Here is a 19604-nt window from a genome sequence, read left to right on the forward strand (position 1 = left end):
TTTCATCTGCTCTTCTCGCACTGTCCTGGCTTTCTTTTAATTCCCGCCTTCCCTTTACTTTCTTATGCATTGTTTTCAAATCCCTCTATGGTCTTTCCCCACCTTATCTTTGCTCTCCTATTTCCTCCTCTTCCACATCTGCTATCTTCTTGTCATGTCTAAGCCTCCTTGTGTCCCTTCCCGTCTCTGATCTTTCGATCTCCTTGCTTCTTAAGAACTGGAACTCTCTCCCTCTTCAAATTGGTTCTTCTTCCACTTTGCCTGTTCAGTCAGACTCATAACCTTTCTTCTGTTTTGTCCCTCTTAACTCTGCCTGTACATATTGTAAATGTTCATTTTATTTCATGAAATTGTACCAATTTGGCCTTTTGTTCAGCGCTTAGGCGTAAGTGCTTTATAAATAAATAAAATACAAATACCTCAACATTTCATTTTACACCGTCACAAGCAGGCTTTTATAAATGGTTTGGTAGCTAAGCATGGTGCCAAGGAACAAATCCACGCCTGCAGCTTTCTCTTTTAGCTTTATTTCTATTTTATTTCTTTGTTGGACAACACAATATATTTTTCTTGTACTGACCCTAAAGGCCATGGCCCGAAAGGTATTAATAAAAACTTCACTACTGCATCTTTTTCACCCGCCTTCCAGGCCGGGTGGCATGAGACGGTTTGCTTGGTGGCTGCCCGTCTTCGGGGGTCCACTCCAAAATAATATCATAATTATTTTTAAAGGAAGCAGATGGTGTGTGAACGCCTATTTCTCCCACACCTCCTCTTTGTGTTCTTTCACTTCTGGCCATGCTGTCCAGTGTGGCAAGAGTGGATTTTGCTAATATAACATCAATCACATCCTTAATTTGGTATTTTGACCATACTGTGGGAGATTGACATGATGTACTTGCAACATCCTGACTAGACGGATTCTGTTAATGCTTTAACATGTTCCTCCTTGCCCTGGAATCACTCAGGAACATTGCAGCTCATATCACTCTACCCCACTGACGAGTGAGGCATGCACACTATGCAAACTCACATTCAACACTTTGATGGTTGGAAGAAAAGGGACGGTGTTTCCTCCATGGCACCTCAGTAATCCATTGCTAAGGGTTCCCAGTGGAGGGAGTGGTAAGGTGGAGGCCACAACCATAGTACTTAAACTGCACAAAACAGTCAAAACCTATTCCGCAAGACCTAGCTATTCCATCGGTTCTGAGTCACGTGTACCATCCCTTGGCCTCACCGGGAGCATTGGTTCTATCAAGCTTTTGGTACCTGGGGCTCCAGGCTTCGGTGGATGTTTTAGGATTCAGAACCACAGTGTAGTTGAACTGTGACTTTTTAACCCTCTTTGGTTGGCCTGACAAGGGGATGGAAACAGAGCAGTACAGGTCACTGGGCATCCTGCAGACTCCCCAGACCTGGACAGCATAGCTATCACCTTCCAGGGTCACCATTGTCAACAAACACACCCAGGATTGTGTCTCTATGGTCACATTTCAGGAGGCAAGCAGAATACGTCTTGGTGATAGATGCCCCCTGGCCTCTTAAAACAGCTTCCCTTGAAGACCCTTGAATAATTCTAGCTGCATTCCCCTCTCCAAGGCTCAAACTGGGGCTCCCAGCAACACAGGCACTTTTGTATGCAGCTCATATTCCTTCTCCCCCTTCGGTCATTTGGTGGGCTTCGTGTTCTTGAGGACTGCTGGGTCCTTTGGTTGATGTAGAGTTGATGATAGACCCTGAATTCCTGAAGACAGCAGGGGTCGTCTCTTAGTGCCCTTTTTATTCAGTCTACATATGAAGCCTCTGGCTGATGTGGTTTGATCCCTGGGTCTGACGTGCTACAGATACGCTGGCGATTCCCAGATCGTTCTCCGAATCGGGAACAACATGGGATCCACATTGGGGGGTTTCAGGAGCTGCGTGGAGGAAGTTCGATCCTGGCTGCACCAGAATCGCTTCAGATTTAATTAAGCTAAAAGAGAGGTGTTGCTTTGCGGCTCACGTGGAACAAATACACCACTGGCTAATTCAGAGGAATATTGGATTTCGTCCTACATTGTATTTTAATAAATATTGCAATATTATATCACTGTGAATGACTAAATGCAACATCTCGAATTGAAAGGTTGAAACTCACTCAACCATAACTATGAAAAAAAAAATGCTGTATTTCTAAGGTATGGCCTACCTCCACAAGCCTGTGTCCATCTCTAAAATCACAAGTACACAATCTCAGTGTTCTTTCTGATTCACCTCTGTCTTTTTGTCAACATATCAGCCAGGAATCTAGAGCTTTTGTCCATCTTCATTCCTGGTATAGGCTACTGGATTGTTTGTACTTTCCCCATACAGACCAGCGGATTAAAGGATTCATTTTGAGTTATCTAGATTATTGAAATGCGGTCTATCTGGGCCAACCCTCTTCAACCCTACATGGACTGCAGACCATGCAAAATATGCTGCAGCTTGCTTTGTCATGAGACTGAGTCATAGGGACCATATCTCTCCAGCTTTGCATGCCTTACATTGACTGCTCTTTAAGGAAAGGGTGTTTTTCGAGACTCTTTGTATGGTCCGCAAGGCCCATTTTTCTCATGGCCCAGGATTGTTGCAGAACAGGTTTTCATCTATATGCCCACTAGCCTCTGTACCCTTTATCAGTTCAGGCTTACAGTCTCAGCGCCAAGATGTCTCTTGCGGTGAACGTATCACTTCTAAATCTCTTACCACACCGTGCAAATTCTGGACTTGACCTTCAGATGCATGTGCTATTCGATTCCACTGGAAGAAAGAAGGACCAAAGAAGGATTACCTCCTTGCCCATTAGGCATTCGCTAAGGTATTTGTGAAGCCGATAGTAGCCCCAAAGTGCTAAGGGCATATATATTTATATCCAATTTACATAGAGCAGCACTTAAGGGGTTTAAGCACTACAGCAATAGGATAACCTGAGCTAGATGGTTTCATGGATAGAGTTTACTAAATGCGCTGCCACCATTCTCAACAGTTCAGCGTTACAACTCGTCCCAAATAAACAGAATGATAATTAAGGGAACATTGTATTGCTCCCGTGGACTCCCATGACCTTCAATAGTGGGCACTCTGGACTGCTACCCAACAGATCGAGAAGATGAAGAATGCCAGTATATTTTCTTCCATTCCTCTGATAAGGACTGGCATCTCCGGGGAGTGATGAGTCCAGCCAAGCCTATTTCATTTTTAATGATTAACACAAACCATAGAAACATGAGCATTATAAATCTAATAGGAAATAATAAATGAGCACTTATTCAGAGCAGAAAATCCATAATACCATAAAAATGCACGTCCCACCAGTAATCGACAGTCACATTTGACCTCCGTCTAACTCGCTGTAGATCATAACCCAGATCAACAAGTAATCTCAATCCTAGAGATCATAACCCAGATCAACAAGTAATCTCAATCCTAGAGATCATAACCCAGATCAACAAGTAATCTCAATCCTAGAGATCATAACCCAGATCAACAAGTAATCTCAATCCTAGAGATCATAACCCAGATCAACAAGTAATCTCAATCCTAGAGATCATAACCCAGATCAACAAGTAATCTCAAACCTAGAGATCATAACCCAGATCAACAAGTAATCTCAATCCTAGAGATCATAACCCAGATCAACAAGTAATCTCAAACCTAGAGATCATAACCCAGATCAACCAGTAATCTCAATCCTAGAGAGACACTCTCCAACTTTATTAAAAACAACTGTTTGATCAAGTTAACAAGAGGAATACTTGCTTGCTTTGTTCTTTGAGTAGAGAAGCATAACAGGCTTCCTGAGCAGAGAAAAGGTATTACATAAGCACAGTCACCTGATCAGTCTACGTTGTTGCGTTCCAAACATCGGACAGGCCAAGAAAATATGTTTAACAGTTTTTAAGGCCACACCAAAGAGGCAACACTGACTTTCTTTCCATGGAATTCTATCCCAACTCCCAACAAGTATATCAGAGCCTTACATGTCACGTGGCTGCTACTTCCAACCAGGAAGTCCATGGATCCCATGCTCACATCACCCACCGAGCATGGTAAATCAATCCAATACGGTGAGCGTCCCCAAAACCTTCAGTGCTTAATGGTCGGAAGCAGGGTTACATGCTTGCACTGAAGCTCTTTAAACTGATGTCTCAGTTTTACCATACCAGCTAAAACTAGCAACCCATTTCCCCTAAGGTTGGGGTATCGGCATGCTGCACTCTGGCGTATGATGACGCTGGGTGCTACATCCAACAATGCGCTTCAGTAGCATTACGAAGGTACCAGGAGGTCAGGAACCACCTGAAAATAAATCAAAAGATAATCCAGGATACTGTAATTATCACAGGACAGGTTAAAAAGTAGATTCCTAAAGCCCATATTTAGGGTTGAAAGTCTATCTTGGGCACAATTTGAGGTGTTTAATCAATGGCATATCCCATTCATCTAAAGACACATTTTGTTTACAAAAAGGACTAAAATGTTAATTGTAATCTTTAGTCAATTTGTTACAGCAGTGTGAGTGCTGAGGCCACAGAGAAATCCATTCTGTTTTGATAAGACACCATTTTCAGTTTTATCAACCAGTCATTGTTATATTTAATATTTATAGGCCCAACAGGGCGTCTAGATGCTAACAGCAGACGAAGCGGCAAGCTCAAGTAATCAACCAGTGCCTTAGCAAAGTGGAAGGAAAATATGAAACAAATGTGTCTTCAGAGCTTTCCTAAAAGGAGAGTAATCAACCAGAATGCTTAGGTCCAGTGGAAGAGCATTCCATAAACTGGGCGCGAGAGCAGAAAAAGAGTGATCACCCAGGTGCTTCCGACAGAATTTAGAGACCCTAAGAAGCTGATGAGAAACTGAACATAGTTGTCACATGGGACAATATTTTTGCAATTTGTTTTTCAGGAAATGTGGGCCCACATTGTGGATAGTTCTGTGAACAATACACAAAATCTTAATATCAATGCGAGCTGCCACAGGAAGCCAATGCAGGCGCTGTAGCAGAGGCAGAGTAGGAGTCAGGCGGGAGGCCCCAAGTGCCAGACGAGCTGCTGCGTTCTGCAAGACTTGCATCCACTGGATCTGATACTTGGGCTGCCCCAAGTAAATGCTTTGTAATAGTCCAGTGATCTAATCACAGTGGATGCCACCAGAGTTGACCAGCTTCAGCAGGGAGCAGAGGGAGAATTCTCCTTAGGGCCTTCAATCTGCCAAACCCAGCACTGCAAATGGCCGAAATCTGGGCCTCCCAGGAGCCATTTGGTAGGAGCTTAACTCCAAGGCTTTTTACAGAGGCACAGGGAGATGTACAGGGGCCAAGAGAATCTGGTCAGTATTGAGAATTCCATTGATGATATCTTTCCCCGAAACCAGCCACCGGCACCTCTGTTTTACCACCGTTCAATTGCATCTAGTCAGCTGCCATCCAAATTCCCACTTTCTCGAGACAGTCTCGCAACCTCTCATACATCTTATATGAAGTCACTTACTAAAAGAGAACCCCGAAAGCAGACTTTGCAGCTACAGTTGCCAAATCTTGATCACATTCTGCCCAGTTGAAAAGGTCGATATAGCATGCCACTGAACATTGGTTTGGTCAGTTTGCTTATATGAAAACATTCCGTTGGCTAACGGTGGATGTGGCTTTCTACGAGAGGCAACATTTCTCTCTTCCTTTTGATGCATTCTGAGGTTGCCAAAATGCAACAGGTAGCACTTTTCAAAAACCCTAAAATAAGAGTAATAATACGAATAATTTCTATTGTATGGTGAAATTTATGAATAGATGTATAACTATATTTCCGAATCTGTAAATAATTGTGTTTTAAACTTCCAATGTATGTCAGTCATTTTGTAAAGATAGTGGACCATGTAACGTGGACAGGGAAGAGGAAATGTTATGTGGACTTTTGTTCGTGGAAATGTATGCTTGTATCGCACATGTATGCATATGTTTTTTGTACCACTTTAAACATATTTCAAATCAAGTTAAACTATGTTTCTCTGGATCCGTCTGCAGGCATAAATGCCATTAAACGTGTGCCTGCTAGTGTGTGCTTGCATGTGTGTTGCTAATCCCACAATCTTCTTGAAGCTGATGTTTGCCATTTTAGCCCACGCTGTATACTTACATGCATTGACTGACATATTCCACGTTATGCTCAGGAGTTGAGTGACATACAAGTGACAGTCAAAAGCGAGCTACTTGAGACAAACATTGGGGCGACAACACAGCTGGACCTGTCCGCCGCACTCCAGGACATCCGTAGCCAGTACGAGAACATCGCCGTGAAGATCGAGCAGGAGTCCGAGGAGTGGAGCACGATCAAGGTACGACTAGTGTAAGGGATGGAAACAGGGGCACACCCATGGGCTGAGGGCACGACAAAGTGAGGCATAGGTGATGCTTTATGAGTAAGGCACTCATGTGGGGCAGGGAGCCGGAGAATGAGGCGAATTGTTGAGAGCGGGTTTTCGGCTGTTTATTGAGATACTGGGGTAAAGGGCCACTGGAAAGTACGACATTCACATGAGGATGATTGGAGGAGTCACTGTTGGGTTGCTGGGCTGAACAGTGGGACACAGTGATGGCATAGGTCTGAGCCTCAAAACTCGGCTGACGGGTATTTCTGTGCTTTGGGAGGGGTGCACAGTGATGGGTGTTATGATGGCGTGTGGGGCTGTCTTGGGTAATACACAGACCAGCTGTGGAGCCATGTTTATTGAACCAGGATACTTTGGTCCATATGTACAACTCCAGTTACTTGCAGGTATGTGCATGACAGGTAGAGAGGATCGAGGCAGGTAGTGACAGCTAAGGGACAGATCCACCTGCCATCCTCTCACATCCAGCTCACGCCCCCAACTAATATTCATGGAGCACTCACACACAGCACTCAACTTTCTCCTGAGCTGTCTATCATACATACACCAACATTCTATCAGCATGCACTCCTGGCCAGTGATACAGAACAAGACCAACTCACATTACAACAATGGGCATAGGGTGTGGGCTGCTTCTGATGTGTTGGAGGGGGGAGGGGTCCATGGTTTGGTTTACTATTCAGGTAGCTACTGACTGAGGCACTGCTGGGTGGCAACTGGCAAGGGGAGCAGCTCTCACATTGTTACAGAGGAACCGGACGGGGGAATATGGTGGTGTTTCTGCTCACACGTCATGTAAATGTGGATGCACTTTTCCTCTTTCGGTCCAACGAATATAAAGGTTGCTAGTAACCATAGGTCACTCACTGAATTCCATAGGTCCCCGTCAGAGGAGACAGGAAACTTCAGAGTACTTTTTGGAAGCATAAAACCAGTTAGAATCAGAAGTGTTGGTGCATTGGCTTCCGCCTCCGCACCAAGGACTCCACTAGCCAAAGAGGCCAATGGGCGGAAACTGCAGTTTAGCTAGCCACTGGTCAAAAGTAACCAGAAAAAGGCGGCCTTTTTCGTATTACCCGTTTCACGTCACTTGTTAATATCGGTTCAAATGGCTTGTGATTTAGTACAGAAATAAATTATATTTAAATGCAGGACTGGGGAAAACAATTGGGGGTATCCCACCAAAACAACTAAAAAAAAAAAAAAATTCTGAGAGAAAACACAGATGTTGAAGTTGTTATGGGCGCCTATAATTTCCCAGCAGGATGTGAGTGACTTAGTCAGGATACCTCCTTCTGTCAAAAACAAAGAAAAAAAGGACAATATATGTTTCAAAGAAAAGGCCACCAGATCCGTTTTAAGCGAAGAGAGACTGAGGTACTTGCTTTTGTACAGACATTTTGTGGACTTTAAAAAAAAAAGAAAAAAGAAATCGTTATATTAATAAAGGCACATGAGTAGCAAGCCATACACAACACACACCACCACATGAGAGGCATGCATGTTCAGCATACCCACATACGTCAACAAACTGCAGACAACATTGACCTCATGCGTCACCCGCCCAAAGCAAGGAGTAGTCCAGAGCCAACAAGTTAGGGGAGTCAGGATCCTGGGAAGTTGGTGAGGTAGGCCCCTGGCCGTCAAGGAGCCCCAATATCACGAGGGCCGCTGCTTAGCAGATAGTAAATTACAGTTGCTGCTCAGTCTCACAGGGCCAGCCTGCATCATCAGGCTGAAAGAGGGGGTCTGGCTGCGCTCCTCCAAGGCAAGAGCCACCGCCCCGCAAACAGGGGCAAGAATACCAATAGTATCTGTGTGGAACCCCTCAAAGCCCTGTTGGAGGCCTCTCAGTGGATTGAGCAGTAAAGAGCACCCAATCACGCCCTCCTGCCTAGTAGTGACAACTGGAAAGGTTGGGTAACAGAGTAGTCCCAAAACACGTGAAAAAGCCCTAGGTCATCTAGGGCAAGCAGAGCGGCTCCCCAACCCAGAACATGTCACATTTTGCCATTGTAATGGAAGCTCTATTCGGAATTTTAAGTGTGCTATGCTTAATACTTACCCGCAGGGACACCTAATGCACGTGTGACCAGATCTGTTTCCACTGAACATCAGAGAGCTGCCTCCCTAGATGACCTGCCCCCGCTAATATACCCCTCTACCTGCTAATTCCAGCATTCTGGGGTCCAGGGTCTGTTCCCTCCAGCGCGATACAATACAGAGTGAAAACTACCATTCGACAACCCCTGGAGTTGCCAATATATCATCTGAATTGGGGATAAGCAGGCTTCGCTGGTAAACAATCACTCCCAGCTCTGAAGGCCTCCCACTTCCAGTAATATTAAATAACGCCCAAGAACCCCTGAAAACAGTAATTGTTTAACATACAAAACTCTGGGATAGATATCACCCAGCCTGGTCACCCCCAGAGGTTTCCAGTCTTTTCTAACTCAGGGGTCACAAGATGTTCCCATCTATATTGCCCCTCATGGTCCAGTCTCAGGAGTCTAGGGAAAGGTCACATTCAAGCGCGCGTAACTCTTTGCCCACACCAACTCTGTGCACCTCACAAGGGCAAACTTGCAACTCTTGACTTCTCCATACAAGAGGCGAGAGCTGAGTGAGCACGGGTAGCCAGACTCATGTTCCATCGCCACATGGGGGCACATCGATCCTAAATCGCTCCAGTAGGTGGCAAATTGAGGCAGTGTTGCTAGGAAATACAGCTCCACATCAGGTGCAGCCATTCCCCCTAGGTCAAATGGTTTCACTGAGATGACTCAGATGATCAGGGGCGCTTTGAGGCGTAACACCAGATTTCTAAGGATTGAACAGAGTCAATTAAAAAAGGATCTACCAGGCCCTCTGGGCATGTTCTGAAACTTCTGTAAAAGAGGGAGGGTTGCCCACCTTTTGACCTTGTGCACTAGTTCATCTAATTAAGCAAAGTGCTAATTTGCCAGCAACTTGGATTTTTCTCTGCTGACCCTGGCCCCCAAAGTCCTGTTTACATTTATCATTTCCGGTATTCACTGGAAGATCTGTGACCTTGGTCAAGGGGAAGAGATCCCACTTTGGCGAGTTCATCTGAAGCCCAGATTATTCACCAAAGTCACAACCTGAGCAGGTGCAGGTTCTTGGCAGAGTGCCTCGTGAATAGCAAGATACCACCCACATACAAAGAGAAAATTGCCCTGTGGCGCACTAGTGCTAATCCCATGAATGCTTGGCGCTGTCTCGGCTGGGCCACAAGGGCAAATAGTCAGGGCGGGTACAACCAATGCCTTGCGCCATCGTCCAGAGAAAACCTTCTCAACTGCCTTTTGGTTGCAAACTACAGGGTCAGATCATGAGAGACGTATTTAGTCCAGGAAGCATTCATAGATCCCAGTAAGACACAAATGACAGGAAACAGAATCCAATGTTTTTTCGCCATCTAAAAATAGAGCAGCCACTTCAATGATAGGGTTTTTCTGGCACAGAATCCAAAATAGGGTGTAATAAATTCAAGGATGTGGGCCCTGATTGATCGAAATGTACAAGAGCAGGTGCATACTTCAGGTGTCACTCTGAAAAGACCTTAGCAAATCTTGTTGTATCAATCTTTAAAGAGGGCAACAGCCTAAAGGAGCCACAGAGCTCAGGGTCCTAAATTGGCTTGAGTAGAAGTGGCACGAGGGCCTCTCGCTTTGTGATGGAGAGAACACTCTACCTTAGCACCACCTACCACACCTTTAAAAGATGTGGAGTAGTGAGCCAAACTCTTTAAAGAGTTCACAAACTAAGTTGTCACTCTCTGGGTCCTTATCCACAGGCATCGCTTCGATCCCCCCATGAGTTCTTGAATTGTAACGCGAGTGTCCAGGACCTGGGCGGCAGAAGTATCAATGTACTTTAGGGGGATGTAAGCAAGATATAGCTCCAAATCCTTACTAGCGAGGATATCCCTGCTTATAGAAAGGTTCTGTGAAGTAATGCTTAAAAAGCACTATGTCATCCGGCTTGGCTGCAAAGTGCCATGTCCACAACATATCTTCAGAACAGAAGCTTCAACCCCATCTATTCTGTGGAGTCAGGCGAGCGCCTGTTAGGACGTTCACCTTACTCATATGTCCTAGAAAATACTATTGCTCCAAGACATCGTATTTTCCTGTCCTGAGCATGCCAAAAATCATCTAACTTTGTTTCATGGAAGACCACAGAATGATTCCCGAAGTAGCATAGTCATTCTCGAGTGTGCCCAGTGGCCCCTCAGTGGAAGTTAGCTTGTGCCAAATAGTTTACAACATGTATCTTCTGTCTGCATGCACACCCTCCTTATGAAGAACCTGGGTAACTCCCCGAGTCTCTAAGCTAGAGGAACTGACAATATATGCAATGGACGGAAGAGCAACCCCAGAACCATGTCCAGTGGCAGGAGAGTGTAGATCCAAGGGGATTGAGACTCTGTCAAGTCAAATAATGCCGCCACCAGGTGGTTAGAAGGCCATGCGTCTGTGAACCACATGGTTAATGAAGGATTGGTGTCCAAATGGAGTCTCATCTGGCAGCGCATTCTCTGTACAGTCCCCCTGCAGCCCACTCCTGAAGAGACCGAGGCCAGGCAAGGTAAGAAGCAGTGTGCCCTGCTGTACAAGCACTGCCGCAGGGCTACACATTGTTCACTGCTGCAGGGAAGGCAGAATGTCGTCAGGCAACAGCTTCCCGTTAACTCAGCCGTGTAATGTCTGAGGGGCTCCAATTGGCAAATGAATGATCAATAAAACAGTAATTTATAAACGTCAAAACCATTAAAGCACGCAATGTTAGGTATATGACACCAATCACTTCTGTAACCGTGGTCTCAAACTACTGCACCAATGTCCTAAAGAAATTGACTTTACAGTAATAATTTTACTCAACATAAAAAAGTTTATTATATAAAAAAATAAAATCTTTCACTTTCATTAAAATCTTATGGTGCAATCCACGTGTTTTGATACACAAATGAACACGGTTAGTACATAGAACGGCTTGTCCACATCATCCCAAGATCATTAGTTGAATCAGCCCTAGATTCTTGGAACATGAGTGTAAATGAGTAGCAATTCCCCCATCAACACTCCCTACCATGCCCTACGTACATGTTTCTGTCTATAAGCTTCAATCAGCCAGACATTCCTCAGGGGCAATACTTTTCTTAACAAATAGTAGACTCCATAATGTGCGTTGGACGAACACCTCTCCCGCTCTTCTTCCAGGGTTATCTGAGGATGTAAAGAGTGACATCCTTAATCTCATTATTGGGTGTTGTTTCATCACTCAAATCCCCCCCCCTACATTCACTGAATAAAGTTTACATGGTGTACCGGGATCTGTTTTCCATGGACACCGCTGGTATGAATATGAATATCAAGTCCCCTCCCACTCTTGACTGATGTGGTGTGTACGAATAAAATATCAATCGTAAATCTGCAAAAACAAATCCAAGGAAAAGCCACATTTAGTTGAAAACCCGCTCTGCGTTCTCCATTACTTCTTATTAACAAAATACAGTGCCGATGCCGCTTCCCTCTGATAATATGCAGTGGGCGTGTTTAACACTCTCAGAGGTCCTACATTGATGCAAACAGAATTAGTATCATGGCTAATTTCTATTGATTCTCATCACCAGCCTAAACAGACACAGATTGCGTGGTCGACATCCTGTTAGTATGTAGATATTCTGCACAGAATTGATCTAAAGACTGTAGACTACTCATCAGACTAGTAATCAATAGAAACAACCCGTGCTAAGCAGAACAGGAGCACACCCTGCCATGAAGCAGACCATTCCAGACAGACCAAGCAGGTCAAGCAATGCAGCCCACAGCAGCCACCCAAGCATCAGGATCGCTCGACCCCCGGCCTCTAGCATAAACTCACATACAGTGCAGGGCTAGGAAATGCCAGGGAATGATGGTCACTGGGCCACTGGAGCCTGCCCACAGAGCAGACTGACCCAGTCCACCATCAGGAGAGCCTGCCTTCCCACAACCATACACCAGGCTGACCATCCTCATCACCCAGGAAGTTATAGATCAGACCCCTTCAGTGAAAATGCCAAAGAGATCTTGTTCTCTGCGTCCACAGCTCCTGCAGCTCATGGCTCAGCAGCTATCAAGATGGCAGCCATGCATCCTAAGCTTGCAGGGAGACAAGCAGCCAGAATAGAATTGCCCCAGATAGCACCATGATTGGGCTTCAACCTTCAGCTTTTGGAACAACAAACGGAGATAAGGGCTTATGTGGCACTCCCCTGTCCAGAGAGTCCTAGGAGGAAGCAGCCACCTTGGTGAATAGCTCTCTGGTGCCCAGCAGACAGTCTACTTGTTGAATTAGTGTGCAGGAACCACACAACCAAACCTAGCAATAGAGTGCAAGTTGAAGACGCAGGCACTTCTGCTGGTGCGTCCGAGAGGATGGCCTTAGACACTTCAGAAAACCAGTGAATCATTAACAGTTGGCTCAAAAAGAATCATCAGAGTCATGCAACAACCTGAACCTTTGTACATTTGTGAATCATTTCTGGCATGTGATGGGTTACAGAGAATGTATTCAATAGTAATACCTTATTTTTATAGAGCATCACTTCAACATTTTGGCATCCTCTGTGACTGTTAGAAATTGTTACTATTTCCCAATTACAGAGTGCTCAATGTTTCAACCCGAGTAGGATGAAAGCCTTAAGATGGAATGCAGACCATAGTACCAGTTTATCAAAACATGTCCCTGGGCAACTAATGCTAAACAACGGATAACAATATTGAATGTATCCAAAATTGTTAAGCAATCTTCTTACCTAAGGGACCTTGGGGTAGTGAAAGATCACATGAGGTCTATACAGATATATATATATATATATATATATATATATATATATATATATATATATATATATATATATATATATATATATATATATGTTTTATTTGTTTTGTTTAGGCAGACATCAGGATTGTGTAAATTGCTGAAAGATTGAGGGGGCCTCATGTGATCTTGTTCTCCGCGTCCACAGCTCCTGCAGCTCACTGCTCAGCAGCTATCAAGATGGCAGCCACAGCTCCTGCAGCTCACTGCTCAGCAGCTATCAAGATGGCAGCCACAGCTCCTGCAGCTCACTGCTCAGCAGCCTCCTAAGCGTGCATCATCTATATAGATATAGATATATCTGTTTCATTTCTTTTAGTTGGGAAGACATCAGGATTGTGCAAATTGCTGCAACATTGTGAGGGACCTCATGTGATCATTCACTACCACAAGGCCACTTAGTTAAGAAGATTGCTTATCAATATTGGATATATATATATATATATATATATATATATATATATATATATATATATATATATATATATATATATGTATATATATATATATATATATATATATATATATATATATATATACGAACCATCCTTGAGCATAACAGTCCAAATAATGTATCAAAAAAATGAATGTTATCAGCAAAGTCCTACTTTATAGTTATTAGCCTCCCTTATCAGAATGGTTAGAAAATGAGGGGCAGCGTCTCCTCAAACGAACATTACGGTCCAGCAATACCGCAAAATGACCACCATTTTGTGATGTCATGCTACGTGACGCGATGACATCATCGATTCACACAGTGCACTCGATATTCATGTAAATAAGTGTTCAACTTACGGATGAATTAATCAGCTGAATTTCAACCAGTTACTTCTTAGGCCAACTTTATAGTATATTGGGGCCTACAGTTTTTGCAAAATCAAAAATATTATGGAAAACACCTTACTTAACCGGAACGTAACCCTATTGCAAGTACCTGAATGGTGCTCAAAAGTACATAGAAAAACGTGTTCTTGTAGGTGGGTATATTTCCTGTTGCAATAATAGAATCCTTAAGTGAGTGTATAACTCATTGAATATTGTGTTAAGTGTCCATATATCGAATCATGCACCAAAAGGTATCCATGACTTGATGGCAATTCCGGATTCAGTCCCCTTATACAGTAAGAAGTTGTTCCAATATCACAAAAGGACTGAATTTGAGGTGTCTAGATCGAATTAGAATGTTGTTAGAATAGTGTAACTCTAAATTCAGAGGTCATTGATCAAGCCTATAATGTCACACTGGTTAAAAGTATGAGTTCAACGGAATGATAATATGAAATGTATATATGGAAACCCATATACATTGACTAACAGATTCCTATCTATAGATAACGTTGGTACATAGTCCAATTAATAGTCACTTGAATAACTATCAACCTGTTAAAACGTCTCCATATTCATTGTGAAATCTCGGATGGTAAGAATGACAGTCAACCCAATACCACATATCCATACAACGTATTAATAGTTGTTTAATCATAAGAGTACATCAACATAGCCTATCCCACTTGTGCAGAGAATCAGTCACTGCATAATTGGCCTATGTATACAAGTCTTCTAATTAACAATCTGTAATTCCAGACTCATAGTCAATTAGATGTCACAATTACATCCAGAGTGTAAATCAACATGATCGCAGAGTCAATATTCACAAGTAGCGCAATAGTAGTTCCTAATTGGCTAAAGTATAACAATAGGTGTAGTGACCAAATATGCCCACTCCTCTGTATTTCATAAGAATTGACCCAAATAGAAGTTCTCATTCATACCAGGGGGGTAAACTGCATCAAGATGGTGTATACAAAACAACTCCTCTGTGCCAACTTTCTAGGATGTGGATGAATTACCTCCAAAACCAAACATCTCATCTGTGCTATTGTATGCTTCATTTCTGCAAAGTGTCTGTATGCAGATATCTTAGGTTCGCCGTTCTAATGTTCGACTTATGTTCTGTCCACCTGTCCTTCACTTTTCTTTTAGTTTGACCAACATAATACTTGCCACACGCACATCTTAGGTCATACATGACACTGCGGGTCTCGCAGGTGGCATGATGTTTAAGTTTGATCTTTCTCTCAGAACTTGGATGACTTACATGATCCCCCTTGATTATATTAGAGCAGTGTAGGCAGTTAAGGCAACGGAATGTCCCCACCTTCATCTTATGTAATTTTCTCTGGATAGGTCTTTTAGGGGGTTCTGCCCTGATAAGAGTATACATGAAGTTGTTGCCTCTCTTGAAGGCCAACATAGGTGGTACACGAAAAGGCCGATTAAGATGTGGGTAAAGTTTGATTAGACTCCAATTTTCTAAAAAAATCATAAAGATGTGTGGCTGTATGCAGAATGCTTAAAGTATGAATCATCCTAGTGTTTTCTTTCGTCGTGTTGGTCTTAACAAGTCCCCTCTCTTGTGTGTGTCTGTTCTTACAACAGATTTTTCCAAATCTTCTGATGGATAACTGTAAAGACTGGAGGGGGGTGTCTGTACTTCTGCTCTCTATATGGTAGAGGAGAGGCACAGAGGACCGCAGCCAAGATTCTCTATAAGGTAGCAATGGACGAGCAATCAAGGCCTAGCTTCTCAAGAGGTGATGCAGGCTAGTTCTTAAGTACAGTGTAGTCCCCATGCCCCCACAAAGGAATGTCCACACACTGTATTACTGAAAACACAGTCTTTATATAATTAATATTCTAAGGTATGTACACTATCACAATAACGCACTTTGTACTCAGAAATCAACAATGGTAAATATATAAAATTCTAAATATTATCAGATCTCATTAAAGTGCATCAACTATACTGTTAGAATGTCAGACAGATCAATAACAAGGAAACCAGCAATAGAGATAGGAGGTAAAGCAAGATGGTTGAAACAATAGGCAGAATACTGGCCTCTACCGTTAAGCACAGTTCTGTGTGGAGATCCCCCACCTGGGCAACCTGTAAAATAAAGATATAGCACAAGCCCAGTCCATATATTGCTCAATAGTCTTGTTCTCTCCTATAATGTTTTTACCCCCCCCCCAATGTACCTGGTGGAGTAGAGTTCTTCGAATAAGCGTCGGCGGATCGTTCTTGAGTGACCCCCTTTCAAGAAGGAGTCACGGATTGTCGAGAGGCGTTGAAGAAGGTGACGGCATCGATGAGAAGTTCGGGGGTGCCGAGACCACGGCGTCGCTCCCGGTGGTGCTCGTCGGTGACGTCCTGCGAGGATGAGGTGTGCGGAGCACCTCGGCGATTGATTGTTCAGGACCGCAAAGAGTTTCTGAAGAACTGTGGCCCAGCAAGGGCGTCGAGTTGTCGAAGTCTTTGTGGTCTCTGGGTGGCGGGAAACCCACCGGCAGATTCTCCTCGGCACGTCGGCAGCCTTGATTTTCTCTGGCGGGACAAAGCGGTCGACATTGCGGACAAGGGAGTCCTTCGATTCAAATGTTCTTAGGCAAAGGAGCGGGCCGCTCCGGTCGTCGGCGGCACGGCGTCAAGTGGTCCCCTCTTCTGGGGCAACACGACTTCGACGGGCCTCCAGCGGTTACACAAACCTGCGAACCATGGTCGACGGCAATGGACATCATCAGCGGTGAAGTCCGGCTGCTTCACTTCGTTCTCCTCAGCGGTCCTGACTTCCAGGGAGCTTTGGCGAAGGTTAGCGGTGCTCGATGGTCCCTCGGAGCATGGGAAGAGGGTGCCTTACCAGGTCCTCTCTCGGATCAGTCTTCGACGAATTCGGCAGCTTTCAGATCAGGTCGAAGCAAATGCAACAGCAAGTCTTCTTCTTCCAGCTGGGCGTCGAGGATCAGCAGTTCCAGTTACTCTTCACGTGTAGACACAGCTTCTGAACAGTTTCCAGTGGTGAGAGGTCCCCAGATATACTATCCTGTCTCTCATCCACACTGCTGGGTCACACTCAGCAGCCAATCATACAGAAGGGCATTCATGCAGTCAGTCAGCCAATCAGGCACATAGTGCATTCAGACCATCCTCCTCCCTCTCAGACACTCACAACAAGGAATGTGGATTGGGACAAGTACCCAGTCATTCAACACTACACACTGCATTCAGGCCAGTATCGGGCAGGGCTGCCTCAGTCTTTGTCTCTCATACCAGAAACCAGACAGCCACAACAAGAAGTGCATTTTGGTCACACACCCCATTCACCCAGTTCCCACCCACAGGGCGTACCCACAACATACAGTCAATGGGAAGGCTCCAGCCAGTCTGGACTGGACTTCACAACAACACCATATATGGAACTTCCACCCAACAGCCAGTCAGGGGGAAGATACAGAGTCAGGGCTTCCCAGGACTTTGGGAAAACAAGGTAACAGGCAATAGAAAGCAAGAGGCCACAGGGGCCATCTTGTTTTCCATCAGGAATCAACTGATTCCAATGGCAGGGCCTGGGTATCCCAAAATGGAGGATACTCAGCGCACCTGTCAAATTCAGCATGGAGCTGCCACCAGCCCATACCCTGCTCTGCGGGCCACCCACAGGTGCCCAAAAACATACACTAGGGCAGTGGTATTCAAACTGTGGGTCGCGACCCCCTAGGGGTCCGCGGGTGCATCCCAGGGGGGCCCTGAGAGCTCAGCATGAAAAAAGATTTTTTTTTTTTTTTTTTTTTTTTAGATTGGAAGAAATGGGCAGGGGTGGCCCACATGGGCGGGCTGAAGCATGAAACTGTCTCAGGCAACAATGAAAAAGTGGCCCACAGTTGTAAATGGATATTCATTCCTTTAGTCACAGACTGGGCCTCATTACTACTATGGCGGACCAGTAACAACGGTGCTGGTAAGCTACCGGCACCGTTGCTACCGTTCCGCCATAGTAAGAGTTGTGCTCGTGGGTGCTTGACAGCCCCCGCCAGGTCTGACCTCAGCTCGTCGGATGCACCAGCACCGTTATTAACGGTGCCGGTGCATCCGAGCTCCCCATTCCCATTTGAGCCATATGGGGCTCAAATGGGAATGGGGATCTACCGGCACCTTCGAAAGGGCAATTATCATGTCCGCCTAACTCGGCATGACCTAGTAATTGCCCATTCGCGGGTGCCAGACCCGGATGCAACTCCAGTGGCAGCCGTGCCGGTTTTACCGGCACAGCTACCGCCAGAGTAGTTATGAAGCCCACTGTTTCAATAGTACCCAAAGGGGTGCTTTGTGTTAAAATGTAAGTAAATTGTGATATATTCAGCAACAATGGTCAACATTACTAACTGCATAGTTAAGTAACTCATCAAAATGGTCCACATTGGCCAAAATGGTGGCCCATTTTGATTGGCCCAAACTAGCATTTTACATTTTTGGTACAGGCATTGCCCTATAGGCCTGTCCGAGCCTGGCGGCTCATCCATAATGGCAAGAGGCGCCCACCCAGTGGCCCCTCACCCATTATGGAGGAGCTAAGGAGCCAGCCCAGTGAAACAGTGAGCACTCCCTCAGCTGCTTTATCCAGCTAATGGAGTGCTCCTGGGCTGGCTGAACTGTCAAAGGGAAACACTGTTTCCCTTTGACAGTTCAGTTTAGTTCCCCAGCCGCACATGCTCACTGAGCCATGCAAGTGCTGGGGCGTTTTGCTTCGCCAGCATTGCATAGCTCATTGGAAATGCTGGCTGGGGCACTGCATGTCTGTATGTCCGAGGGGGAGCTCCTGCGCCTCCTCGCACATACGGACAGAGCAGCTGGAGCAGGCCGTTTCAGCACCCACACACAGGCCAATGCAGAAGGTACGTTTATGTTCATTGTTTTTATTTAAACATGTGTATGGATGCGTTATGAGTGAGTGTATGGTGATGGATGCTCATGTGAATGATAGAGTGATTGCTGTATGAATGTGCAGCGCCTTGCATATACACATAATCATGTTCATTGTGTTAGGACCAGTGGGGCCCAGGGGACAGGGATGGTATCTTTTTACCGGACATCTATCATTCAAAACCCTCTGCCTTGTCCACAAGGCTTTCTGGGGCCTGGGTCCAAAATACCTTCAGCTATTCCTCCGCAAATACCTCCCCTCTCGAGCTCTTCACTCCTCTACCTCCAACTCCCTCAGGGTCAGTCATTTATCAAAGAAACGAGCTGGGGGTAGATCTCCGTCTTCGGCTGGGGCCTCCCTCTGGAACAGCGCCCTGCCACTCTAAAACTTGAGGAGAACCATCTTTCTTCCTGCACTTATCAGACCTACCCTGTCTGCTGCCTTAAACGTAGCACTTGCAAATTGCTGGCTGCACTACCACTGTTTGTTGCCTTTATTATTTATTTATTGTTATTTATCTGTTTCTCCTCTGCTTCGCACTTT

The 19604-nt window shown here is 44.9% G+C and overlaps 1 protein-coding gene across 1 annotated transcript in view; it reads left to right on the forward strand.

The window, feature by feature from the left end:
• LOC138582483 (peripherin-like) overlaps positions 1-19604 on the forward strand; it is a 115713-nt gene that overhangs the window by 48211 nt on the left and 47898 nt on the right. The window contains exon 4 of the mRNA XM_069653809.1: positions 6193-6357. Within this exon, the coding sequence (XP_069509910.1) occupies positions 6193-6357 (165 nt within the window). The remainder of the gene's footprint in view (positions 1-6192; positions 6358-19604) is intronic.

Source organism: Ambystoma mexicanum, chromosome 3q (genome assembly GCF_040938575.1).
Source record: "Ambystoma mexicanum isolate Mex_15411 chromosome 3q, UKY_AmexF1_1, whole genome shotgun sequence".
NCBI lineage: Eukaryota > Metazoa > Chordata > Amphibia > Caudata > Ambystomatidae > Ambystoma > Ambystoma mexicanum.